The 27,328-nt window shown below is 44.1% G+C and overlaps 1 protein-coding gene across 1 annotated transcript; it reads right to left on the bottom strand.

Moving 5' to 3' along the window:
- Nucleotides 1–411: 411 nt before the first annotated feature.
- Nucleotides 412–27,094, bottom strand: FKBP15 (FKBP prolyl isomerase family member 15; the record flags this gene model as incomplete). Its single annotated transcript, XM_082009055.1, has 30 exons — nucleotides 412–486; nucleotides 962–1,052; nucleotides 1,526–2,292; nucleotides 2,480–2,587; nucleotides 3,100–3,210; nucleotides 3,649–3,741; nucleotides 4,110–4,262; nucleotides 4,929–5,084; nucleotides 5,413–5,549; nucleotides 6,043–6,214; nucleotides 7,836–7,868; nucleotides 9,703–9,805; nucleotides 10,498–10,592; nucleotides 12,129–12,239; nucleotides 12,648–12,757; nucleotides 13,578–13,671; nucleotides 15,152–15,255; nucleotides 16,025–16,121; nucleotides 16,367–16,486; nucleotides 17,169–17,217; nucleotides 17,974–18,119; nucleotides 18,586–18,729; nucleotides 20,081–20,149; nucleotides 20,876–21,025; nucleotides 21,486–21,584; nucleotides 22,707–22,781; nucleotides 24,280–24,349; nucleotides 24,983–25,070; nucleotides 25,385–25,494; nucleotides 27,042–27,094. 30 exons carry the CDS (start codon nucleotides 27,092–27,094, stop codon nucleotides 412–414), a joined length of 3,783 nt encoding a protein of 1,260 aa, XP_081865181.1.
- Between the last annotated feature and the right edge of the window lie 234 nt (nucleotides 27,095–27,328).

Below are 27,328 nucleotides of genomic sequence, written 5' to 3'. Positions count from 1 at the left end.
AAGGAGGAGAGATTTTAGTCTGTTTTTTTTAAAAAGGTAGTTACCTACTGCAGGGTCCTGCCAGACTTGTTCTTCTGAAGCACTTTACAGAGCTCGTACTTGCATAAAGTTTCAGATTAATGAATCGATGGTTCACAGAAGTAGGACAGCAATACAACGTGCAGTAAGACTGGTTGGTTCCTTCAGCTCGTCCCAACCCTGCGCATGTTTGTCAGGTCAGAGCGATGGGTCTGAGCACTCATGAGTGCAAAAAGAGCCACTTGCTCTCAGGTCCCATCAGTCTGCAGTACAAGAGCCTGGGAAGTCCCTAGTTCTTCATAACCATCCCATGTATGCAGCTCGGTAAGTGCTCAGTGCACAGAAAGAGGCCATGCCCAGAGGAGAGGGCTCACAGGCTCACCAGCCAGCTCTTCATCCCAGCCAGTCCAGATCATCGTCGTCATCATCACCAAAGAGCGGAGCTGGAGGGGGACGCCCCTTCATGCTCTGGAAGTTAAACCAGAGGGAAACTTGTCAGTCTTATTAACTTCCCAGTATTTAGTAACTGCTACACAGCCCTAGCTCTGAAATCTGTCAGCTTTAAGGAGATGGTATCAAGAAGCCTCATTACCAAAGTTTTTGTATTTCTCACACGATGGCTTAATATTCCAGGAGAGATGCTTACAGGCTTTTAGGGATAGTAGAGGGGCAAGACAGTGAAACCCTTCAATTCACCTGGCAAGTCTCACTAACTTCACGCCAGCAGGAGTTTGCCATCACTATCTCAGCACAGGCGACCCCTCTAAGCTCAACAAGACACAAACCCAGATACTCCCGATTTATACAGAGAACGTACAGGAAGCTCTGAGCTCAGCTCGCAGGAGCCAGCCAGTCCCCCACTGCCATGGGAAGGATTTCACAGAGAAGCTGCAGGCTAACGCCTGAATCAGCTTAGCGGGAGCGGAAAGATACAGACACGTACCACTTCCTCCTCATCCTCCTCTTCAGAGGGAACTCGAGGCTTCAGTGATTTATGAGATGGTGTTTCAAAGAAGTTGTCATCCTCAAAGAGGCTAGAAGAAGATAAAGAATTAGCAGTTTGCTTGCAGGTGATGGGATCGAGGTTTTACAAGTTCTATGAACAATGATTGAAAAATGTCACTCGGGCAAATTCAGCTTAGTTTTTTAAGGCACATACTACCTACCAGTGCAGAACAGTCCCGTAATCAGGCCTGGCAGCCATCCTAGAGGAACTGCGCCCTCCCCTGCATGCTCAGCCAGGAACAACGGCACCACAGTCTCCACCCAGACACGAGCCTGTTCTGCAACTGCCCTCCCAGCCGAGCATGCCCTGGACAGCCGGGACCCTGACAGTGCCTGGCTCGTGCCACCCAGCGCTAGCACTGTGATGGTGCTTCAGCCCTTCCAGGGGTGCTGCCCCGCAGTAGCGGCACAGCTGAACCAGGCTCTGGGCATGCTGCCGCACCAGACTGAGCTGATCAGCGGGGAAGTGGGACTGTGGCTACCTTCAGCAGTCACACCTTACCTGGAATCTTTTTGCCTGGGGCTGGAGCCCAGTTCCTGCTGTCCTGGGGCTTCTCTGGCGATAGCTGAGCTCTGCTCTGCTGTGTTGGACACTGAAGCAGGCTCCTTCTCGGAGCTAGCTCCATCTGATGGGTCTGTGCAGTTCTCTCCCTCACCGTTTAAGGGGGGGGGCTCTAAACCTCCCACAGGCTCCTCTGCCTTCTGCTCCACAGCTGGCTTTTCTGGAAGCACGGCCACATCTGCTTCTGGCTTGGCTTCGAGAACAGAAGGTTCTGCAACTTCTGCCTGCAAAGATACTCTGGAGGGACTGTGTTCAGTCTCAGCTTTCCTGATGGGACTGCTCTCCTGGCTTTTCTCAGCTGGGACAAAGTCCTCATCCACCTCTGGAACAGGCTGCCCTGCAAGCACAGGCCTCTTATCAGGATCCAGGCAGGATTCAGCTGGGGAGGAGAGATACTCCCCCTGGACCTTCTCTTCTTCTGACACTGCACTGCTCTGTGTCGCCTGCTCATCCTCGGGAGTTCTGGGCCTGGCAGACAGAGGAGCAGACTTGCCTTCCTGGTCAGGGACCATGGAGCCTGTGGTTGCTTCCCCAGGATCAGCTGGGAGCGCCACACTTTGTGCCAGGCTATGCTGCGTGGGCTCTTGGTGGTCAGTCTTGGCTCCAGGTGATCCCTCCTGTCTTGCTGCTCCTGTTCCAGATTCCTCCTTTTTACTGTCACGATCTGGTTTCTCCTGCTGCCTGTTGAGTAACTGCAGTGTTACAGTCTAAAAAAAAAACGGAGTAGAGAGACCATAGGTTATACCCTAAATGTAAAGCTTCACAGATCCCTGTATCTTCCTACTACTGGGCTGTTTTGCCAACCACAACAAGACTCATAATATAAATCTGTCCTTTTAGCCCAAGACTTGTTCTCTCACATTAATCACCTTTTATCTCTTATCACTGTTGTACCTTAATAGTGTTCATGACAACACTCAGAACTGTCCTGCCACTGTATGTCTCTTCCAGCTCAAATTCACCCCGAAGAGATTGAAATACACTATTCATTATCTTCTTTACCTGGAAAAGAGCAAGACAGGAAACAAAGATAGGATTCATTAACGTGTGAAGCACTGGACTCAACATCAAATATTTCTCCAGGTGGAGGAACAATAAATCTGAACACACTGATGTGGTTTTCAAAGAATCCACTTTTCAAATCAGAAATTCCCATAACGAAGCAGAATACATCATACCATTTTAATTCAGAACCATTATATATGCACCAAACCCATCCCTCCAAAACTGAGGCAGGTTGCACAAACCCAAAGCAGACTACACTTATTTCTTCTTATTCTTTCAATTCATAAAGCTAAACTTCAAATCTTAAGTTTTAACCTAAAAATCAAGCAACAAAGTGGGCAGCAGGAAGATGACATCCTTTCTTCCTCTATAAGCCCTGTTACTAGCAGCACAGTGCTTCTGTGGAGAAAATACTGTTTTTCCTTCTTCTCTCTGCTCAAAGAGAAATAATTCAAGGCAAATAGAATAGATTTGCTTATTAAGGAGAAATACTGGATAGTCAGGCTCACTTCTTCTGTGAAGTCTGCAGGTGAAGATCCATCCTGATCCTTCTCCAGGTCTCGGATGCGTTCTTCATAGCGAGCCTTCAGCACCACAACATCAGACTGCAAGGCTGAATACTGCAAAGGGGGAACCGAAAGTTAGAACAGCTCCACAGACACCACCACAATGAATCTGCAATGGATGGGTTATCTCCAATCAGTTTTTTAGTGAGAGGTAAATTGCCAAGTGCAGTTTTAAGCAGGGCTTTGATGGAGTTGCAAAAGACTTGGCACCAAAATAAAGATATCCAACCAAGCCAAAACCTTGGAGACCTACAACCATGTCATTGGCTCTTCAAGTAACACCACGAATGGGCATAGCATTACTGTGAACCCAGTGAAATGAGGGCTGGGTCTCATCATTGGACTTGTTCTGGTTTTCTGGAAAAAATGTGAAGTTATTCCTTCCCTCTCATACGCTGGAACTCACGTTCTTGTTTTTCTGGACACAGGTAGCCAGAGGCTAGTGATTACTGCACTCCAGTTCATATTCAGCTGCTGTGTTACTGCCTTTACCTTCTCTTTGATAGGCTCTAGTTGCTCCAAACGTTGCTGAAACTCAGACAATTTTTGCTCCTCTGCTTTTTTTGAGTGTTTTAGAGCCACAAGCTGAAAGACAAGAACTAGAGCCCATCAGTTTACAGCCCCTTTCAGTGTCACCCACTTCAAGATTGTTTCTGCTCAAAACCAGTCACTCCAGACAGAACAGTGCAGATGAGCAGAAGAGATTGTAGCTGTTTGCTTCAGTCCAAGACTGACATCATCTTGGTTCTCCGTCACCCAGAGCTGCAGTAGCAAATTCACTAGCCCACCAACCCAAAGTAACAGATGCAAGTACAGACACATCCTGTGACAAGACCAAATTCTGTAACAGTCAAGAAATTAGAAGTCAAGCCACAACCAGGTGGCAGAGGACAGTTGGTTACAGTTACTGGTTATTTGGCATTACATTTCAGCAATAAAGAACAGATCTTTACCTTCTCTTCCAGCTGGGACACCTGCTGCTGCAGGGAATCTCTCTGCTCACACACCTCCTGGTACTGTCTAACATGCTGCTCCTTGGCAGAGGCCAGTGTACGTTCACATTTGGCTTCCCACTGGGATTCCAGCTCTGCCTGGATGAGTGATAGCTGCCCATCATGTAAGAGAGGTCATTAGGAACACATGCACATAATCTGTATTTGCACAAGTGGCTGAACAACATCTCCTGCCCTCGGCTGGAACACCTACATGCAGATGGCAGCCCTGCAGCTGTCACCACCTCTGAGTTCAATTCCAGCCACAAGCCCTCAGGCTGGCCTGAAGGTCTGGCTGGGATTTCAGATCTCTAAGCAGTCTTTCACTCATCAGCAGTCCTGTGTTCTTCCCTCTGCTACAAATTCAGTTGGTGCCTCTCCTTTCCTCAGTTTGACTCTGTCTTTAACACAGTCTAAATCTGATACCACATGCCAGTCTGCATCAGTGCTGCACCAAAACTCCGCAGCCATGTCAGTGGCCTGTGATTCGAGCCAGAGAATGACTGGCACCTAGCAGCCTTCCTGCCTACTCAAATCATGCACTTACTTAGAGAGACATCAGTGTAAATCCTGAAGTCAGAAGCAGGGCCAAACACCAGCAAAGATATTTTAGAGAGCCAACAAAAACCAGTGAACCTGGTGTTAAAAGTTAACCCCTAAAAGCAAGTGGATGACATTTTCATTCTTTCACTAGCTGAGCAGTTTTCATGACTATTTCTTAACTGCAGGTTCCTACAAGTCCTCCAGACACTTGCTGAAGGAGCTCCCATGACTATTCACCTGCTCTGCTGCTGCCTGGTCAGTCGAAGTCCGTGCCTTTTTCAGCAACTGTCGAAGCTTGTCCAGTTCCTGCTGATATGATCTGCGTATTTCTTCCATCTCTTCCTCTGCCTGAGCTCTCTCTGAGAGAGATTTCTTCTTCCTCTCTGCAAGATTCTGCAATACAGAACAGGACTTAGAATAGGCCAGAATGCACCAAAAGTAGCTTCTCTTCCTTGTGCACAAAGAGCTTCCTTGAGCAGAGAAGCTTATCACGCTAAAATCAGGCTGAGAAGTATTTTATAGATAGAAAGGCTAGCACATTACTCGTTAAGATATTTTAAAAAAATAAAATTCACACAAAGGATCTACCAGCACAGACTTCCTTGCCTGGAGGTAAGTCAAGACTGACCTAACCTGCATATTTACAAGCAAGAATGTTGGGTTAAATTTCAGCAAACAGCTGAAACCCTGCATCTTTCTGCAATGCTAGCACTGGACATACCCTTTCAAGAGTCTCCTTCTCTACTCTTAGGTCCGTTAGCTCTTCTTCCAATGCTGTAATCTTCATGTCCAGCTGTTTGCGGCTCTGCTTCTCAGCTCTGAATCTAGTCTGAGTGTCCTCAGAGGCTTCTTGGAGCTCTGCAAAAATGCACTTTACTGTGGGTTTCAGCACTACATATTTCAGATTAGCGTGTTTGGGGGCTGATGAGAAGGAACAGTGTCTTCTCTTGCACAATGAAATCAACAACCCAACTTGCACCTGCAGTGGGAACTAGAATTTATCAAGAGCTGCTTCTGTAAAACAGTAATGCTTATACCTCAGTTTTTATCTTAACTTTTCAATCATTAGAAAATCTCTGGCTTCTCTGCAAGATGTTAGTATGCCAAGAGCCTGCTTCTACAGAAGGCACCCCTGTGAGAGGATGATTTTCTTCATTGATTTGTCCCACTTTCCTTTTACCAGATGCACGTAACCTTCAGACATTTCAGTGCATCAAAATCCTTCTTTGATAACCTTATGACTGATCCTAGGGAAAGCAGGAATAATACCCCAGAAGGAAAGAAAAGCTAAAACTTATAAAAGAAGAAAATGAAGGACATAAAGGAACTCTCATGGAACAAGAAATCTTACCTGCTAACCGTGCTTGCAGCTTGTTGAGCTGTGTCTCATGCCGCTCTGCCTCCTGCAGGGTGGCAGACAGCTGTTTCCGCAGGTCCATTTCCTTCTTCTGGTGGGCAGTCAGCTCCAGCTGCAGCTGGGAAACCTGTGCTGTGGCTGCTGCTAACTCCTCAGCAACTTTGGCCTGTATCACAAAACGGAGCAGGGAAAAGGGAGGGAAAAGTGATACGCGAGTGTGAGGAGGCACCAGTACTGTTCCCACAGGAAGAACTGGAAAGGTACTGGAGACCTTATTAGGGAAGCGCTGGGATCCAGCACCTCACAGACATCTCCAAATTGAAGAGGTAACGATAAGTTTTTTGCCACATAAGTTACTGAGAGTCATTTGGCTGTAACCTGTCCAGACTGACTAGAAAGTTGCACAAGGCCACCAACAAACTCATCACCATATTAGTTCAACTCAATGAGTTTTCCTGAAAAGCTTAAAGACATTTTTAAGACTAGTACCAGTGCCTGGTGGCTCTGCTCAGAGTTTTCAGCCTATGACAACATCTATTCAAATAAAATCCTGGGCATCTTATTATCTTCAACAAGCTTACAAATCACTGTAAAGCCACACAAAACATAGGCTTGTTCCAGCCAAAAGAGCACTTTCCCTCCAGAGCACAGAGCTCATAGGCACCTTGAGGTGCCTGCACAGGCAAGGCTGTCATTCTGGAGCATAGTTCTCACAGTAATTTGTTGACCTGTTTAGATTTAGTATTGCTCAAAGTCAGTGACTCATAGAAAACCAGGTACTAATACTGCTTGTCAGACAATGGGTAAACAGTAAGTTAGGAGAGGCTCAAGGCATCAAGACAAAGACACAAAGTCACATTCCCAATCTTGCTGCATGACACACAAAGTTCAGAGGATGCTCTGCAAAGACAGAGCTACACCCCTCAGAAAATCTCACTTGCTGCAGGGAATACCTAAACAGCACCTATATCTATGCCTACATTCAGATTCCCAACAGGCTTTCACATTCTTGTAAAGGCTAAGTTCTCCCAATCCGGAGTTTCTCTCTGCGTTATCCACATAAGAGAACTAAAGCCTTCCTCTTCAGACTACAACCACCACCTTCTGGCAGAGAAGAGCTGCAAGCAAAATTGTTCCAACTACAGTGAGGATGAATATGCGCTGACCTCCAGGGCTGGGATACTACACCATTAATTTTAAAGAGGAGGCAGCATTTCAACAGAGACTGCCTAAAAACAGATCTGCTTTCCTTTCATGTTTCCATAAATGTCTCACTGCAGTTCAAGATACCAACTCCTAGCATGCTAAAAATAAAACCCCATGGCATATCTACAGGTTATTTTAATACTTGCCTTTGATAAAGACAAAGAAAAGGAAAAAGGCAAATCTATGCCAGGAACTGTTACTAGACTCAAGTTTCTGCAGTGAATGCTTCATGTCTATACTAGCTCAGCTCCAGCCTCCCAGCTTTCAGGTACAAAGAATCTCATGGGATCCATATCTGCTCTGACAATTATACAGTCGTGTCCTGTTTCTCCCATGGGGCAGGTGAAACAAGCAGCAATGTGACAAAGTTCTTTGAAAGGGCTTCCCAAGAAAGAGGGGGCCAATGGCTACACTGCCAGTTATAAGGCCCTTTTCCAAGTTGAAGATCCATGCTAATTCGAGAGCTGAGGCTATTCTTTTAATGCCAATCAGCTTCTAGCTAGTTCAAGAGGAAGCTGGGCTGGCAGTATCTAGGGCACAATTATCTATCACCTACACAGTCAGCAGACACACTGCCTCACCTGGTCCCCGCCCCGATCCGCTGGCAGCATGAGCTAGGAAGAGAAAGCAGTGACAGGAAACAGGAAGAGTTAAGAACACAACTTGAAAGGCAGAGGCATTAATTGTCATCAGAAAAGCACAATGCTTCATTGCAAGGAGCCTAAGGCATGCCAGAGAAGCCTTTAAATTATTCCAAGATCTGTAAAAGCTTAGACAGAAAAAGGTAGTGAAGCCTGTCTTAAAAAGAAGGAAGCTAAAGGTATTCTTACAGGTACATTACACACTACAGATGTGGGAGCGGTCCTACACGTAACTACCATTTCACTGCACTGGAGAGTGTGAGGTATTGCTTATCCTTACGGAACGGAAGCCTTCATCTAAAGCTGTGATGTGCTCTGCCAGGGTCAAAGATCTACAACCCAAAAGCAGCATGCTACTAGCACCTCTTCTCAGTCACCCTGGGTACAAGATGCCTGGCCTGTATCACAAAATAAACAGTGAGTCCAATTTTTAAGGAATAGATAAACCAGCTTAAAATTCTCTTCCCTGATTCTGTCTGTCCATAGCTATCAGCAATTGCAGTCATAGAGCAAGCTAGGCTAGATAAAAAGAAGAGAAAGGAATACCACCAGCCTTCATATTTACAGTCACTACTCTCACAAAAGTAGGGGAAATCTTCTCCAGCGCAAGTCATGGCTTTTCTGGTCTTAACCTGAAGTCTATTCATGTCAGTGTTATGACTTAGGCAGTGACTGCTGATTCAAGTGGAGTCCTATTGACGATGAGGCTCAAAAGATATCTTACACTTCCAAAAGATGCTTCCTCCCTAAGCTACTTATGGCACAAGCTGGATGCTGTGCTCACTGACATGAAAGGATTTTTATTATTTCAATCTGATTTATTCCTGATTAAAATCTCACACACTTCCTACATATTATGGGTATGCGACCTGGGCTCTCAGTGGAAAAATACAGTCCTCTTTTACTGTCTGTTCACACCAGCATACAACTATCAGCCATACATTGCTCTGTTCTTTAGCATACTTGCTAGCATACTTTGGAAAGCTGCAGTTTCCATCATTTTTAAGTGCACCAAGTTACAGTTCTCATGCAGAGCAAGCATTTATCGTCTCGCATCACATTTGGAGAGATGCACAGTTCAGCAGGGAAGCACGGTGCAAGATTGAACTTGGTGTAATTTAAGAATCCAGTGCTTGAGAAAGCATAGAAGACACCATGCAATTACAGACCTCAAAGCTAGCCTACCTGGGCTAGGCTGTCATGAGTGAACATTACAGGACATGCAACCATGCATAAGTGTATTTAACTTGCTTGAAAGCTATTTCTCAATAGCCTCTTTCAGAAAAGCACAATACATTATTGGTAGAAACAACCAGCTTTTGAATAGTATTTAAAACAAAAAGTATAAAGAAAGTGCAATGAAGAAAGTCTAGTAGGAAATATTTTTTTTTATAGCTACAGTCACTCTATGTCAGTTAAATAGAAGGAATAAAACTTTTCTGAAACTGTCAGTGCAACTAAATAAACCAAATACACTTTCAACCTGAGAAAGCCCTGCAATATACACAATTCCTCAACATGTTGGCTATACACTTACAAAGTTAACAATAAATCAGACATGTTCCTGTAAGAATATTCAAGCTATGACAGCATAAAGATCTATCTTTATATCCTCTGTGCTGCTGTTGTCATGAAAATATTCCTTTTTTTTTTCCCCCCTCAAAACAGCTTTTAAAACATAAGTTCAGAACTGCAGTTGTCTTTCAAGAGAACTGACTTAAGCCTCGACTAAGAAGGCTTCAGCAACAACAAGCCCCTTTCCTGGCTGTAGCCAGAAGTCTATGGCTCTGCTCATTGTCACCATTACCTTCTCCTGTTCCGCATGCAACACTCTTGCCTGTGTGTTTTCATTTGTTGTTTGCAGTGAATGGTTCCTCTGCTCCATCAGCAAGTTACTTTGTTCGACGTATCTGTGAACAGGGGAAGACTGCATGAGCATTTATGTAAATACATGACTTGGATCAAAAGGCTCAGGTAGAAAAGGTGATATTTCAAAGCAGTTTTCTTCATGACAAGCCCCAGACAATTTTGCATGATGTCCTGCACTAAGAGGAGCCTGATCTCAAAAGGGTGGAATGGGTATGCCTGGCACAGCAGAGATTTTATCAGTTTGGGTAAGTGCTTTACCTCTCTGCAAACAAGTCTAATGCTCCTATCACACAGTCAAGAGTTTTGATAACCTGATATCCACTGGCCTTTGCCATTTCCTTAAACAAGTCATTCCCCTTCTTGAACCGAATGGAACACACGCCCAACAGGGGAACTAGGGACACCACATCCCCTGCAATTTCTTCCACCTTACTAAAAAGCTAGCAAAAGTAAAATAACTCCCAGAAGCAGAGCAAGCATGCTCAAAGAAGAGAGCGTGAGGGTTTTTTTCCCCCCTTTACACGGTCACGTTCACTGTAAACCACAGTTTTGGAGATAAGCCCTGCAGAGAGAGGGAGGGGAAAACCGCCACACTTCTAATGCGTGAAAATTTTTTTTAAAAAAATCAGAACATGCCTCTATCCTAAGGAACACCTCTCCTAGTTACGTCTAACCAGGTGTAAGCTAGAAAGTCTTTGCAGATGCAGAGAGGCTGTACCCTCCCACTCCTTACCTCTGATTCCGCTCAATCAACTCGCTGATCTTCTCATTCTGCTCCTCAATCCGGCTACTCTTCTCAAATATCTCTTGCTTCAGTCTCTCATTTTCCTAAAGCACAGTCCAGCATGAATATTCATGTTACTCGGACTTCCTTGCAGCAGTACCTAAGCCTTTGTTTTGTACAGATGCAGTACAGTGGTGAGACTTAACACCTTCTGTGGTAACATCACAGGAAGGCACCGTGCTACATTTAGCAGGAATCCTGGCAGAAGACTGGTTGCCAAACCACATTCTAGAGAATATTGTGTCTGGTTGATTTTTTTCACCCACAAAACCCAAGTTTGTAAGGATGCTGCCTAGAAAAACTAAAGTGTAAGACTAAGTAGTGAAAAACAGAAGTAGGTGGTTCTTGCAACACAGTACTTCAGCTGTGGAACTCCATTCTGCAGGGTGTTGTGGGTTAAGTCCATAATGGTTTAAGAGGCAGCTGAATTTCTCTCACATGAACTTTCCGCCAAGGCCTATTAAATACCAATATATCAACTCTGCCTCAGAAAGTACCCAAACCACAAACTGTTGAGAAGAGCTTTTTTGGGGGGAGAAGGGTGGAAATCATTGTAGGTCTCATGCTCTTACCTAGACAGCTGGTTTTGGCCAGACAAAAATAGAACATATGGATGGATGGACGGACATTTGAGCCAAGCCAGTATAGCTATCCTCTTTAGGAATAATAGAGTGGGCTCCAGTTCCTTACGGAAGTATCACAGAATCACAGAATCACAGAATCACTAGGTTGGAAAGGACCTTTAAGATCATCAAGTCCAACCATTAATCCAGAACCACCATGTCCCCTAAACCATGTCCTGAAGCGCCACATCCACACGTTTTTTGAACACTTCCAGGGATGGCGACTCCACCACCTCCCTGGGCAGCCTGTTCCAATGCCTGACCACCCTCTCAGTGAAGAAATTTTTCCTAATATCCAATCTAAACCTCCCCTGGCGCAACTTGAGGCCATTTCCTCTTGTCCTATCACTAGTTACTTGGGAGAAGAGACCAACACCCTCATCGCCACAACCCCCTTTCAGGTAGTTGTAGAGAGCGATAAGGTCTCCCCTCAGCCTCCTCTTCTCCAGACTAAACAACCCCAGTTCCCTCAGCCGCTCCTCATAAGACATGTGCTCCAGATCCCTCACCAGCTTCGTTGCCCTTCTCTGGACACGCTCCAGCACCTCAACATCCTTCTTGTAGTGAGGGGCCCAAAACTGAAACACAGTATTCAAGGTGCGGCCTCACCAGTGCCGAGTACAGGGGCACAATCACTTCCCTGCTCCTGCTGGCCACACTATTCCTGATACAGGCCAGGACGCTGTTGGCCTTCTTGGCCACCTGGGCACACTGCCGGCTCATATTCAGCCGGCTGTCAACCAGCACCCCCAGGTCCCTTTCCGCCGGGCTGCTCTCCAGCCACTCCTCCCCAGGCCTGTAGCATTGCATGGGGTTGTTGTGGCCAAAGTGCAGGACCCTGCACTTGGCCTTATTAAACCTCATACAGTTGGCCTCTGCCCATCGATCCAGCCTGTCCAGATCCCTCTGCAGAGCCCTCCAAGCTCCAAGTAGCCAAATAAGGCTGGCCATGCTCACCTGGATTATGCGTTGGATATTGCTCATGATCATGGAGGCTTCCATAGTAACAGAGGAGATACCAGGCAGTAGCGAGCTGTTACCAGTGTTTTGTTTCTTCAGCTCCTCCACCTGTAAGGATAAGCCATTCTTAAGCCAGATGAAATGAATGTATGGATGTAGGTAAGAGTCAGGTATCTGCAAAGATCCATTTCACTATCCCATCTGATCAGCTGTAGGGAATACACTACTTTATCAACTGCGACACCTCCTGAAGGGCAGTGAATCTCTCCCAGCACAACGCATCGTATGATATTTAAGACAGTAAAAGACAGCACCTTCCTGCAAGCCTAGTCTTAGCTTTTTCATAGTAGCTGGATTGCTACCACTTCAAGGTCTGATAATATTGGAATTTTCATTAAGTTAGTACATCACTTAAAAACTTAATGCAGGCATTTAATCAGAGCCAACTCCTCAGACTATGTTTGGAGAGCAACTAGCAGTAACGTCATTAACAAGCCTGTCTATGCCATACATTACCTTGGCAGCCAGATGATCCATTTTATCTACTACTTTGCTAACAGCCATTCGGAGTTCAGTGTTATGCTGCCGAGCTTCTGTCATCAAAAAGGAAGTAACATCCCCAGGTGCTTGAATGGAAAGAAGAGAGACCTATAGTCATGACAGGAAAATGCCTGCATACAGACATATCAAAAGCAATGCTCAGCAGTTTGAAGCCTGCCAGATAAGACAGCGACTCTCCTCCCAGAAATAAAAGGGACATGGTACCTGGAAAAACTAATAACGTAGGTATTTTCCAAACAACATGAACAGGCAGGTTTATGACTACAGGAAATTCTTGAGCCACATGACAGCACTTAGGTCAACAAGAGGGAAGCCCCCAGACACACTAGAACAGTACACAAAGGCATACAAACAATAGGAACAAAGGTTGGCTTCTGCAACTTTGAACTGAAAAAAAACACGCTCCAAGAAGGGTTCAGCTATACTCAAGTCTTCACCAACAGGGATTACCTAAACGGTTCTTTAAATGCCTTTGGCCCAAAAAAAAGGTGCAACCCAGGAAGGACTATCCTCTCACTTAGTAAAGGCCTCTACATGTACACTTAAATTCTTTCCCTGGCTGGTAGGATAGTTGTTTATTATTACAGTTATATTTATAACTGGAAGCACCAGCTATAAAATACCTTCAGTAATACACAGCTTTGGGAATACACCTAGAAATTCCATCCCCCACGAAGTTGCTTAACGTAAGAAAAAGGTGGCTATTTATCAGGAAATATTTGCCCCTATTTGGTATTAAAAAATAAGAATTTGTGAAACAGCATGGCATTACAAACAGGATGAATATGTATGTGTATGCTACCGTTGCTACCTAAATGATCATTATAAACAGTTTCCTGCAGGTGTTGCAGCCTTCTGAAAAGCACATACTTTTTTTAAATATACCTTGGTAAGGTGCGGGATACATCTGTCCTACAGGCTGGAGTTGAGAAGCAGATGCAGCAGTTTGGGGATAAGCAAATGCCATTCCTGGATACGCCTTGCAGAAGAAATTCAATAGATTAGAGTATGTTTTGATATTTCTGCCCCTCCTCACACTTCAGTGGTTTTCATGTTTAAGCCCCAGAGCAAGGATGGTATTTGGAAAGAAAAAAGGCAGAAGTAGGGAGCTGGAAGTCAAATTACACAACAGTCATAGTAAAGGGAAAATATCAGTCACTCTTCTTTCAAGACGTGTTCAAGGTACCAGAGCTTAATAAGTTACCTTCTTCACTAAGTTTAAGCAAAAGCATGTTACCCCATGTGGGTGAGAGGCAAAGATCAGCATGTGAACAGCTCACTCTGAAGTTATGCTAACTTGAACACAAGGCTATTCCTAGGAAGGCCTCAGGAAGTGCAACACAACTCGATTGCAACTTTACTGCTCAGTGTTCATCAGAAGGAGCTAAGCAGACTAAAGAATGCATTAAATGCTACGAGTACCTCATGCCAATGTACTCTCTCAGGCAAGGCAAAAAGAAAAGTTACTATATAACTTGGACCAAGTTTCTACAAGAATTCAGGACCTCAGGGTCAAGCTCTCAACACAATACATCCAAATCACTGTCAGATTAAAACTTCATTTTAATGACTAGTTTCTATTTCAACAGAAAAGCCTATCTTTTTTGTCTTGTTACTTGCCACACCTTCCTCATTTTCAACACAAGGAAAATGCAAAGCCAAAACAATGCAATGACACACCAGTTTTGGGTTTGGGTTTTTTTTTTTTATTTGTTTGTTTTTTTTACATAGTATCTTTCTTCATTATCAAGTATTTTCCTCCTCTGCCTGGACCCTTTAAAAAAAATAAACAGTGTATCTCTGCGACATAGGCCACTGATTTCCAAAAGCTCCAGAAAACAGATTAGGTGAAAATGACTACAGAAAGCTGACCAAGTAAAAAGCTTGGGTTTAGACTTCATAGAATTGTTTGTACGATAGCTTTGTACTAAGTCTTCACCATCTGATGTGGAAAATATATTGTGTGTTAAGCCCCCAAAGTTTCCTTGCTAGCAAGCAGATTGCATCACTTCACAGCAGCACTGCCACAAGCCTTTTAAAAGGATTATTCATTTGCTGGATGAAAAACCATGACCCGTAAACATGTTATGTATGCAATCGAGCTCTCACAGAAAAACAGACCATGACCAAGAAAAATTGCAACTGAAGTGCTTTTGTTTTCACCTGCTCTACAGGTTACTTGGAAGTTTTTATTTTAGCCACTACAAAAGCAGATATTAAACAAGGTCTGGTTAACTTTTAGTTCAACTCTAAGGAGCTATCAGCAGGCAGAAAATTAGACCTTTTTGGTTAAATTCTAAGGGGCATTTGATGGAAACCTGAGAATGCCAAAGAAGAGTCATAAGAAGCAGCCTGGGATTCTCATCCTTCCATGCTGCTATAGAGTCCTTGCTCCCAGCAATGGAGAAGACAGTGAAAGGACAGAAGTGCCAATGTTCTCCTTGATTTTATTTTGGTACCTGAAAGCCCTGTGCTCCTCCAGGCAGAGCTGAATGGGGCTGGATCGTTGCAGGTATTAAAGCAGCAGAAGATACTGGGGGTGTAGAACCAGATGCTTGAGGTACTGAAAGGGAAGAAAGAAATTCAGCATGCCATGAATTAAGCTAGAAATAATTTAACTCAGCCAGTGTGAAATGGCCAAAAGAGCCACTAAATAGACAAAAATTTAACACAAGCCTATCTGTAGCCTTGTGAAAATTAAATCCAGTCAAACAAGTAATAAAAGGTCAAGAAAAGAGTCATCTTTCACAGAAATTTCACTTGTAGCTACATTTAGACAATCTCCTTTCATTCAAACAAAGGTGGTTCTGAAGTTTACTGACACAAGATGTTACTCAGACTGACTCTAAAGACTGCTCAGCTGACCAGCAGCTGACAATACTATTCCATCATGGGAACAGAGGTCAAGCTCGCTCCAGACTTGCCAGCCTTCTGATGCCCTTCACTACTATCTCCATCACTTTCAAGCAAAAAAAATTCTGTTCACTAGGAAAGGATTTGTAACAGTTCCATTTACAAATCCTATGTCCTAGAAATTTCAGTGCCACCCCAGCACGCACAATGGCAGAGCAGCTCATGCACCGTGGCTGCTCTTGCTCCAGCAGTAATGTCTGCACAAGATCACAATGAAGACATACTCCAAGGACTTGCAGTCTTGTGCTTTATGAATTTGTCTACCTATGGAGCTTTGGATCAGCAAGCATTATTAGAATTATCTATCAGTTCCTATTTCAGTTCCTGAAACGAATGCTCTATTTGCACAGCCCTTGTACTCGAAGCCTGCAAAGAAGTGAAATTTCTCCATATCAATCCCAGGTTCACCAGCACACTACCTTGTGTTGCCACTGTGGGCAGTACTGCATGAGATGGCTGTGATGGTCTCACAGATAAAGCCGCTGGTTGCGCTGTCCCTCTCAGTGTATTTGGATCCTAAAAACATTTCTGCGTATTACAACAAATGCTAAAGAACAAGCGAACAGTTTGAACCCAAGATCACTTAAGACTAGGTGTTATCCAATTAACCCAACTGAACTATCTAGTGGAACCCTTTTGCCACAGAAACAGAGTATGCTTTCCCTGTACAAAGGGAGAGCTATTGCTACGGATTCCACTTGAAGGAATTACACTATAAAAAAAGCATCAAAAAAGTCACACTTAGGTGATTGGTGCTGTACCTCTATTTCCGAGTCACTGGAGTCAAGTTGACTACCTGCTGTCCCGGCAAGGAAAGGTAGCATGGGCTGTCCCATTTTAGCCATCCGAGAAATTAGCTTTGCCTTTGCTACATCTGGATTCTAAAAGAAATGTTTGCAGTTACTCTTCCTTTGTGCCTCAGCCCAGGCTTTTCAGACATTACAGAGACATCTGTCAGGATTAGACTCTTCTAAATCACTGACTTAATAATTCTGGTTCTTTCAATTTTTCAAGGACTGTGTGAAAAACTAATTTTCAAGCACACAGGATAACACTGTGGATTTGTTAATCTGGCTTGATTTATAGACTCTCCTTCCGGGATGACATTGCTGTCATTACCTAGAAAAATCTATCCCTGCACAAAACACAGCAACAAGAAGAAAATGTGTTAATTAAGGAAGCCGCTTAGCAGCTTCCTCTATCCTGAGGCACGCACAAAATTTCGTCTTCTCATGTAGCTATATAAACTTACACTGAATGTTCCAATTACTCATTGTTATCCCTTTTAAATGTGTCCATTTATCTGAAGAAGCAACTTAGCCTTCTGAATATCCACATGGTCAAAGTGACTTTGCATTTAAGAGCACAAACGGGGACTGAGGTTCCTCATGTTCTGCTAATCCCTTCAAAAACAAGGCCATAATCTGCTGTCTGCAAGATGAACGTTTGAGAGGGTCTTGCTTGCATGATATTCACTTTGTCTTCAGCAATACTGAATGCAAAGGTGAAACCAAGCAAGCCTCCCTCAGGGCTTCAAGTTAGTTAGGACAAAACAATGCTTACCGCTAGCTGTTCACTGATGGAGTTTGACTTGGCCCGAACAGCTGGCTCCCTGAAAAGCCAAACAGGTGTTATGTTGGTATTGGGAGATTAACCAAGATGAAATTCAGGATCCAATATTCTGCATTTCTAAATACTGTCAAATACACGTCCCCTTAGAAAAAATGTTTTCTTACATCATGTGCATTTCTTTTAGCTTACTTTTGGAAGATTCTTTGCAACATTATCTGTAGATTCCAGAACATTATTATGGACAAGTCCCATGGCTGTGGAACAGCTGATTTACAGAAAGATGATTTGTAATGACCACATTCTGGTACAAACAATTTTAACCAAGTCCAATAACAAACTACTATGGCAACACAAAGAGTACTTAAACTCGAACTCCCTAAAAATATGACTGACACTTTTAATTAATTTAAGAAACAAATGACAACAAAATTTGCAAATAAGCAACTCAGCCATTACCCAAGACCAACTTAAGACTATACTGCCACCTGAGATGAGAAAGCTGTTGTAGCAGTACCTTAAGCACAGCTTAATCATACCAGATCTCAGTAATGCTATAAAGGAATATCTTTAATCTGCGCCCATTTCAATTTCTTTAAATCTGAAAGTTAGCATTCAAGCAGAAAATTTCCTGCAAGTCTTGTTAGGAGGCATTCCTCTGCTACGCTGGCAGCACTAAGTTGGCACACAGAGGACCCACGTTTGCCAAATGATGTGTTAATGCAGCATTGTGCCATGTGTTTTAAGAGCATTGCCATCTTTTAATACAGCAAGTTGTTTTAACGACGCTGTTCCTTACCCAGGCTTTGGGGGTATCGTAGATGGAGGCAATAAACCAGTGTCTGCAGAGAAGCCATCTGAATTGGGTACTGGAGAAGGTGCAGGAGAATCCCTTGAACTAACACTCTGTCCATCCGAACCAGAGCATTCCTTTACGAACTTCACCTTAAAAAGCATGTAACAAAAAAGATGTTTTTCTGGGATCCCAGAAAAGTTTTAAGCAACTTGTTTATTTTTGATTACTACTCCTTTGTCGAGCTCATGCACTTCAAGTAAAAGCATACAACTCATTCAGAACTGGAGAAGCTGAGTCTTTACATCCTGTCATTCCTCACTGAGTATTTTGTTTTCCCAAGTGACTCACAAATAAGACAATGAAAAGATCCCAAGACAGTTGGAACAGACATGCCTTAGTAAGCCTAGAGGGATTTTTTGGGTTTAGGGTTTTGGTTTGGTTTTTTCTGTTTGTTTGTTTAAATTAAAGATATGTATCTTCCTGAGGTATTTGGTTTATAACAGTTTCTGAGCTGTAGTTCTCAAGCCAACAGCAGGTTTTCACCTTGCAGACAGACACTGCCACCCAACAGCCGCAAAGCAGACGTAGAATAAACGCTTGGCAGGAAACACTCACCCGCCTAACTTCCACCTCAAAAACTAAAGTGCAGTCTGGAGGGACACGGCCAGCCACTCCCTGAGCCCCATAGGCCCATGCTGGAGGAATAATGAGATACCTTCGCCCTCCCTTCTTCATCCCCATCATTCCTTCTTCCCAGCCCTTTGGTTTTCAGAGACACAACAGAAGAGAAAGCAAACAGTTTGATCAGTGACATTACATTTTCTTTTAATTACTCCCATTAAAACAGCTTCAGGCACCAGTTACAGAAGATTCCAAAACACAGATGGAGAGATTCTTGTAAAATTCTATATTTTTTTTTTCAGTCTGCAGCACTAAACCTTTGTCTAACAACGAATCATAATGGCCCGTTACAAATTGCAACATTAACTTAAGAATAAAGATGCAGCTCCCAACATGTTCATAATGAAGTCAAACAGAAACAGCAATCCCTAGCATGAAGGCTGGAGGCTTGCAGGTCTCCCTATGGTTCCAGAAACCTGCTTCAAGTTTTAAGTATTGTTACTTAAAAGCAGCTATCACAGATCACATTGATATCCTGGAGAAAAGAACTGCATGAAGTGCTGTGTGCACAAATTCTGCAGTTGCAGGTGGCTTGCAGCGCACAGTCGCGATCTCTCTCAATATTCTGGGAAAGAACAGGGCTCCATGTCATTGAGAGATCACTTCCGAACTGCTACCGTTAGCTTTACAAAGCACCCACAGAAAGCAGTTGCAGTGAAGGAGATTTAGAAGTCAGAGCAATGCAAACTGTCAAATGGATGCCAGCATTTAACAGGATGACTACTACACCCAGGCAACGTTAATAAGATACGTGTTAAAACAAATAAAGTAGAAAAATAGTGCATCTTCAATAAAGGACAACTTGTAACAGGTCATTACTGAGGTAATGGAAGTGACTTGAAGAAAAGCATCTCTGATTCACAACCTGATTTTATGGAATAACGTAAGGGAGTATCACACCACCTGCACTGAAAAATAATCACACAGTCAAAACCCTCACAATTTGACCTGGAGGCAGTAGTACTATCTTTTACTAGAGCACCCTAAAACTTGTCAGTTGTCTTCACCCTCCCACACCCTTCTCCCAGGTGCTGTATCAGAGCTATCTGATGCTGTGTCTGAGGCAGAGTGGGAAGGAATCTGAAGCTCGTCCCAATTGAAATCCTCCTTTAGAAACAGGGTTCCCTGAGAACAAGGTAATGGATTAAGTGACTTCCAGAAAAAAAAGACAAAAAAACCCTGAAAAACCCAGCCCTTAAAAACAGGAAGCTTCCTTTTTACTAAAGAGGACAACTTCTTTCTAACACTGCCATTGAAAAGGAGACTGGGCTATACTGTGCAAATTCAGAAGAAAATAAAATTTGAGTGAGTTACTGTTAGAGTGACAAAACATGAAACAGAAATAGTACATATGAATCCTCAACAAGAACTTCAGTAATTCAATTAAAGAAGACTTCAATTATTATAATGAAAGTGCCAGAAGTTCTACCTTGATGACCTTTCCAGATCCCAGCTTTAGCCGCAACAGCTTGTCTTTGTTAACATTTGAGTCAAACACCTAGAGAGTTGAAAAACAAAACCACAATACATGGATTTCCCAACCGTTTCAAGATTCTGAACGCTACTTTACACATTCCATAAACTCCTACAATCTCTTATGTGCTCTTTCCCATTCTTCTACTTCCAAAATTAATTCTCAACAGATGTAAGACAGAGCATGGCTACAGCTTCTAGTCCATTGCACAGTACAATGTCTTAAAGTGAATGATAGCTGAAAACTCAGACTTTAAAACTGCTTTGAGCTTGATGGTCAGGACAGGATTGGGCCAAGTAAAATACTACACAACAGGCTTATATCAAGTAGCAAACGACTGCCTAGAAGTCTTGTTTAAGACATTAAACTAAGACATATGCAGCTGAACAACTCTTTCAGAAGACTAGAGTAAGCTCTGCTATGTACCATTGGTACATGAGAGAAGCATGCCAGGCAGACCAAGAAAAACAAAAAATCCCCTAAAGATGAAAATCAGAAAGGCCTTTTTTATAGCAAAAAGGTTGAACTGTAGATGGATGCAAATGCAAAACCCTTTGCCATGAATTTTGCTACTAGTAAAACCAGCAGAAGTGTTTTAAAGGTAATGCTTTGAAACATCAAAGCATTTATTTTGCTTATCAGCAATAAAATATCTTTAACACCAGCACCAATACTATGCTAGATGTAGCAGGTTCCTTCCAGGGACTGTCACACCCACCTACTATTAGGAGGTAGCAGAAATGTCTTTACCTGTCCAAGTCCGTTGTTCTGGAACAGCCAACCCGTATAGGCAACCTCCAGAGAGTCTCCTCCTTCTACTCCCTGCCCTTCTCCAAGGAGGAGATCCTGGTAGAGGACCGAATCAAGCAGTGGGGAGCTGTTGCACTTGGCTATGCATACCTGCAGAAGGAAAGCCTGTCAATGCCTCCGGCCATTAAAAGAGAGTGGCAAGTTCCACTACAACTCATTACAGATCTGATGCCTTTCTTACTGTACTGATCAAGCCCAGGTTATAGATGCACTTACAAGGCATTCCATGTTTCCTTCTGCTGAATTTTGCTGAGTAAATACCCTCTGCTCTACAGAGCCATTGGTCTTACAGTACTTGAGCATCTTGATCAAAAAATCCCATCAGAAGTAACTGGTTCCTTGTCTCAGGGATGCCTGTATCTAACGAACAAAACTCAGCCAGGCTCATCACAGATCTGCCTCAGTCAGAGTCATGCAGATACTCAAAGCTGAGCTTCAATGAAAAAGTACAACTGACTTAGAACCTTTCAGCAATAAGGTGCTCTCAAAGATACATCTTGATTGCCTGTTCTAACAAGCCAACAAGTCATACCTCACACAAAGTAGTTACCTGTCTACTGAAATCCATTGCTGCCTTTTCTGACTCAAACATGATGGACCAGTTTTGTCTCTGATCATCATAGAACGTACTGTAATTGTTGGGTTGAACCTGTGGGAAAGGAAATCAGTCCTATATCATGCATTAAAAGATGCATTCAACGAAAAAAAAATCCACAATCAAAAGAAGCTTAAAATAAGAGCTACTGAAATTAAGCAAAGGAAGAATCCTGCTGTATTACTACCCAAGTTCAGAATGCACAAGTTACCATTTATTTACGTGCTCATTATCATGGAAGAATTATTGTAACTCAAATACTTGATCAAATATTAAGTTTTTCATAGATGCTGCAGCTTTCATAAGGTGGTGAAAGCTTTCACAAGCTACTATGAAGCTAGGTTCTATAATATATACTGAGATTTTTAAGTGTAAGTAATCTACTTTTCCTAACTATTGATTATGATTCTCAAAGTCCAAATAATTGGAGGAGTCACTCCTTCTTCACTTCTAAAAATCCACGTCACCAGAAGCTGACTACATAACAAATTAATCTTTCAAAATGAGTTTATAAAACTCAAGAGCAAGCTAGCACCCTGCTCAGAAATTTGGACTGAAATTCTGCTATTTCAGAGTAAAATTTCTATCTAGCAAACCAAGAAATTTTATGTCACCTGATGACAAGCTAAGAACAGCAAATCAATACCCCAATTTTCTGTAAAACTGGCAGAAAACAGAACTTCCTGAGAGATCCTGTTTTAGGACTTGCAATGCTCCAAATTGTTCTTAATCAGCAGGAAAATGTGGAGTGTCAAATTTCTGAAAGAAAGCATTTCCTTGCTATCGTTTCTTCAGTTGTATTCTTTCAACCACTTAACTACAAATTATTAGCAAGAGGAATTTTGTTCTGTTTCTAGCCATCGTAGGGCTGCAAAACTCAAAACATCTCCTCTGTGATCTAGGGGTAATAACAACCCTCCTACAGTGTAAGAACTTGCGTTATGAAATCTGATGATGAAGTACTCTGCAGAAGGCAGGTCTAAGTCTCTTGTGCAATACATGTTGTTCTGGAACAACCGAACAGCACTCCCAGTCACTGTGACACCTCTTGCTATGTCAGTCAGGTGTTTGATCTCCAAGGCTGTAAACTAAGACTTAAGAAAGCATTTTGGCATCAGCTTCTGTTTGTTGTAAACACCACAGATCACTGAACGCTTTCCTAATCCAGAGTCTTACCGTGAGTATGAAGCCTGGATGGATCCTTGCAGTTGCAATCTGTTGCTGCTGGCTGATGTAAAGGAGGATCCTGTACTGCATTCCACAAGGAATTGGGCAAGGGAAAAACAAAAAGCAGAAACTCAAAACATCTTCAATTCTGATGTGCTTTGTCAAATTCTGAGCCTAAGGCTACAGTATTTATTTGTCAAATACACCCTGCAGCAGCAGTTTTCACAGCAAAAATAATTAACACAGTTTTGTAACACCTATTAAAAACCCTTGAAAATATGCAAGCTTTATTAAGCTACAAGAATCAAGCAATTGAAACTAACTATTTTGCAATAAGCATTGGATATTAGGAAACATTTCTTTACTGAAAGAGTGGTCAAGCACTGGAACAGGCTGTCCAGGGAAGTGGTGGAGTCACCATCACTGCAGGTGTTCAGAAAACATGTAGACTTGTCACTTTAGGACATGGTTTAGTGGGCATGGTGGTGTTGGGTTGATGGTTGGACTTGACGATTTTCCAACCTTAATGATTCAGTGATTCTGTGAAGATGCTTTAACTAATTCCACATTTTTCCACCGTTACTGTGGGAAAAGATGGTGTGCTAACCCTTCAACACATGAAACTCACGCATACAGGCATAAAACAACAGATTGAGTAATAATAAGTTGTAGGGCACTTTCAAAAGTACTAAACAATGCAGATAAAACATATTAACATATCTGGCTCTAATAGACATGATCTACTAAGGAAAAGTGCTTTCCTTTATGCACCTGCATTCAACACAGGTAAGTGGTGAGCTGGGAGCAATCTGCTAACTGCTCCCCGCTGTGCAGGTTGCCATATCACAAAGGCAGCCTGCGAAAGGCTGTGTGAGCTTCCTTCTGCAAGCCCTGTCCTTCCCAGCTCCCCCACGAATGCCACACTTCAATGCTTCTCTGATCAGTGACTCAGGAATTAGTTTACCAAACTACTATTTCTTTTGTTCTTGCCAAAGCAGAAGCAACTTAGTGAGACAACATGAATTAGGAATTGGGGCGTAGGAAACACCACAAATATCAACATCAAGGACAGATCAGAGTATTCATAGTATCTTTTAAACACACGAACTTACTGGGCACCTCAGTGTTGTGTTCTTAGAAGGGTACTTGGGAAGGAGAGATATTTTTGATACTAAAATAACAAAACTGAAAGAAAGCACCTCTGTACTATTGGACAAAATTTTGCTTTGTATTAATTGCCACATGCACAGATTTGTGATCCAGTTGTCAAAGACATTCTGAATAAATATAAAAATCACTTCCAGAAACATTATAAAAGGTGCAGTGCCTGAAACACTGCAAAATATTTCAGGGCACAAGTTGTAAAAGATCTTACAAACTCATGGATTGCAGAAAAGAAAGATGTCACCAAGGGAAATGGCTGAGCCACAAGAATACCCAGGTGGGCAGGAAGGCGTAAGCAGCAGTGGGACTAAGACCTCCAACATCAAAAGCAAAGACATTCTGCTGAGCTCAGAGAAACACTACCTCATACCAGCGTACTCTCGGCATGAAAACGTTAACGGAGTGAAGTGTTTCTCACCTCTTTAGTAGCATGGTTCCCCACTACAGCTGCTCCATACTTGCCTTGCTTCAAGTACTGCCCATTTGTACTGGAAGACAAGCGAGATATTCAGCTGCAGAACAGTCTCTGCTTCAGATTTCTCTCTATTTTTGCTGAGTTGTTCCTTAGAGTATAGGTCCCTTTCCTCATGCCTAAAATGTTAGGCAGCCTTTCTTAGCTTAAAGACATTACAATTTGCTTGCTGCCCACAGATTATGGGAGCATACATTATGGAGTTTGAGTTGAAAATTGCCCTTTTGACAGATCCAGAGAAAATGAGTTCTTACATGATGGCAGTGTCAAATGGACAGGGAATTTTACTGCTGTGACTATGCTCATGCCTCAGTTCTCCATGAGGGAATGTATGAGACATAAGCATCTGACAGAGCTGCCTGGAAACCGTGCAAATGTCAGGCCAGCACCCTGGGATGCAGTTCCTTGTAATGGCCAAATCCAGAACTTGCAATTTATTTCAGACAACTGCATAACCCTGAACTGCAGACTTTTTTTGAGCAGAAAGTTGCATCGACTTGTAGCCTTTCTACCATGCAGACACATGTCTATAAGCAATGATCTCTTCCCACTCATCCAAAAATATCTTCCCTTTATGATTAGGTCTTAACCTCCCAGAGACACAGACTCTAACAGGTCAGGTCATGCAGGAAACCACTGCTGCACTTACTATCGATAAGCATGAACCGCAGTGGCCATGAACACTGATGGTGCTCCTGAAGCTGCTGGGGCTGCAGTAGCCTTCTGGCCTGCCTGACCTGCTGAAGAATAAAAGGCAGGAAATCCTGTCAGTGATACAGAACTGCCACATTCGCTGGCCAGCAATAATGCCATGACACATTCCTTCCCCCAAAGAAAAATAACTCCAGAAGAGAATGAAAAGCAAAGAGTGATGTTCCAAAGTCACCAAAGGCCACTAGAGTAACCAGGCATAGGGAAGGTACAAGAGGATAATGTCACTCAAGAAAACTGAGCGAGTTATTTGCACTGCTGTTCTTCACAAAGGCCCTCATTCTCCCAGCAAGACACATGCTGCTAAGCTTTTCCCCCATGTTCAAGCCCAATTACTTACCAGCTGCCATCTGACCCTTCTTAGGCTGCTTTGGTGCAGTGTACTGGAAGAATTCATTTCCATGGCTTGAGACTGTTTGATCCAGACCAAAGAGAGAGGCCAATCTGGCACTAGAAAGAGAAACAAATGAATTCACCTTATTTAACATGGGCTTTATAGATAAGGAACACCACTAATTATAACCTATATAAAATAGAAAGTGTTTACCATCGCTTTAGAGATAAACAAAGGGATACATGTGAAGCAGCTCTGCATTAATTAGCTGTTTGATCAATATTGAATTCAAACATGTTGAATAAGTAGAACTTTTAGATGAAGAGGCTGCGGTAAGTAGTACAACTCTGAGTTTCAATTCCTCAAAAGCTACTGTAAGGAACAAACAAGGACTGAAGCTACACCAAAAAAGAAGTTACTTTAAAGCAATGACTAGGACTAGCCTCTTATGAAATAGTTGCTGAAAAAAAACTATATGACAACAGAGAAGCCACCATTCAGCACTGGAATTTTTCATCTTGAAATATCCAGGTAACTATTCTTCCATTAAGTTTTACAATGGCAGATGCTTTCCTGTCAAAGAGCTGAAGGTTTAATGCTGCAGGCAAGTAAGTTATTCCTACAAGGTACGTTGTTTGCAGTTTTACTGCTTTAAGGCCATTTAACTCGCATACTCCTGGTATCAGGAGACACGTGAATAATTCACACTACAAAGCAGAATCCACAAGGGACAACGCCACTGTCAGTGGGCCTGCAGCATTTTACAAGAGATGCTTCAAAAACAGCCATTTACTAGAAAAACAGAGGATTAGTTTACAAGACTTGTTAAACAGAAGCTCCTCGAAGAGGGTGTGGAGTGAGCCCAGCTAAAGGGACAAGTGCCGAGGAATCTTCAAGTGGCAACAAGTTACACGGTGCCAGAAAAACTGCATGTGCTACACACTGAAGTGACACCAACAGGAGCTGAAGAGGGCTGAACACGCTTGGAGTAGGCACCCCTGCTTAAAAATCCCCCAATCCGACCCCTTCAGCTCCCCGCGCTGATACCGTTACTTAAGTGAAAGCGCCCGAGTTCCCCCGCCCGCCCTCCGCGGCGGGCAGCGAGCCCCGAGCCGCCACTCCGACTCCTGCGAGGGGTCACCAAGAACCCCCGCCCGGTCCCCAGGCGGGCGGCCCCAGACCCCGCGGCCCTCCTGGGCCGGCCTGCCGCCCGCCCCGCCGGGCACACCGGGGCCCGCCCCGGTAACCGGCTCCTTCCGGGGGCCCCAGGCTCCCCCTCTGCACCCACCGATGCGGGACAGGAGCGGGAGGACAGGGACACGGCGCTAAATCCGGTCACGGCAGGCTCCGTGATTCACGTCCAGTTCCCCACCTCGGCTCCCGCGTCGCTGGCTGGTTTCCGCCAACCGGAGACGAGCCCGCGGAGCGGCCCGACGGGCAGCGGGGAGGGCCCCGCGGGCCGCGGGCCCGCCCGCCGCTCACCAGGCCGGGCAGGAGCGAGGCCTAGCCCCAGGCTGCGCAGGGGCCCGACCCTCACCGCAACGGTGCTTCACCCGGACCCGCTGCCCCACAGCCTGCCCGGGCCGCCGTCCCCTCACGGCAGCGGGGAAGGAAAGGGAACGGACGGGCGGCCCGGCCGCGCCTCGCCCCGCCGGCCGCTCACCCGCTGGCGGGGGACAAGAAGTCCGCGTCGTCCTCCTCCGCCGCCCCGAACATGGTCGCGGACCCGCCGCCGCCCGCGATGCCGTAAACGCGTCGCCCGGCAGCGGAACGCTTTCCGGCCGCGACGGGACGGAACCGGCGCGGGGAGGGGCGGGGGAAAGAGGAAAGAGGAAGGGAAGCGCGCGGGGGCGGGGCTTACCGGACACGTCGGAGGGGCGGGGCTGGCAGCGCAGGGCTGGCGGGGCAGAGGAGCTGCACCCCCGTGGCGGTCGCGTGGTGAGTGACGTG

The sequence above is a fragment of the Phaethon aethereus genome, assembly GCF_964289735.1.
Source record: "Phaethon aethereus genome assembly, chromosome: 20".
NCBI classification, from domain to species: domain Eukaryota; kingdom Metazoa; phylum Chordata; class Aves; order Phaethontiformes; family Phaethontidae; genus Phaethon; species Phaethon aethereus.
The sequence above is the reverse complement of the archived record's forward strand: the minus strand, read 5'-3'. Positions and strand labels throughout refer to the sequence as shown.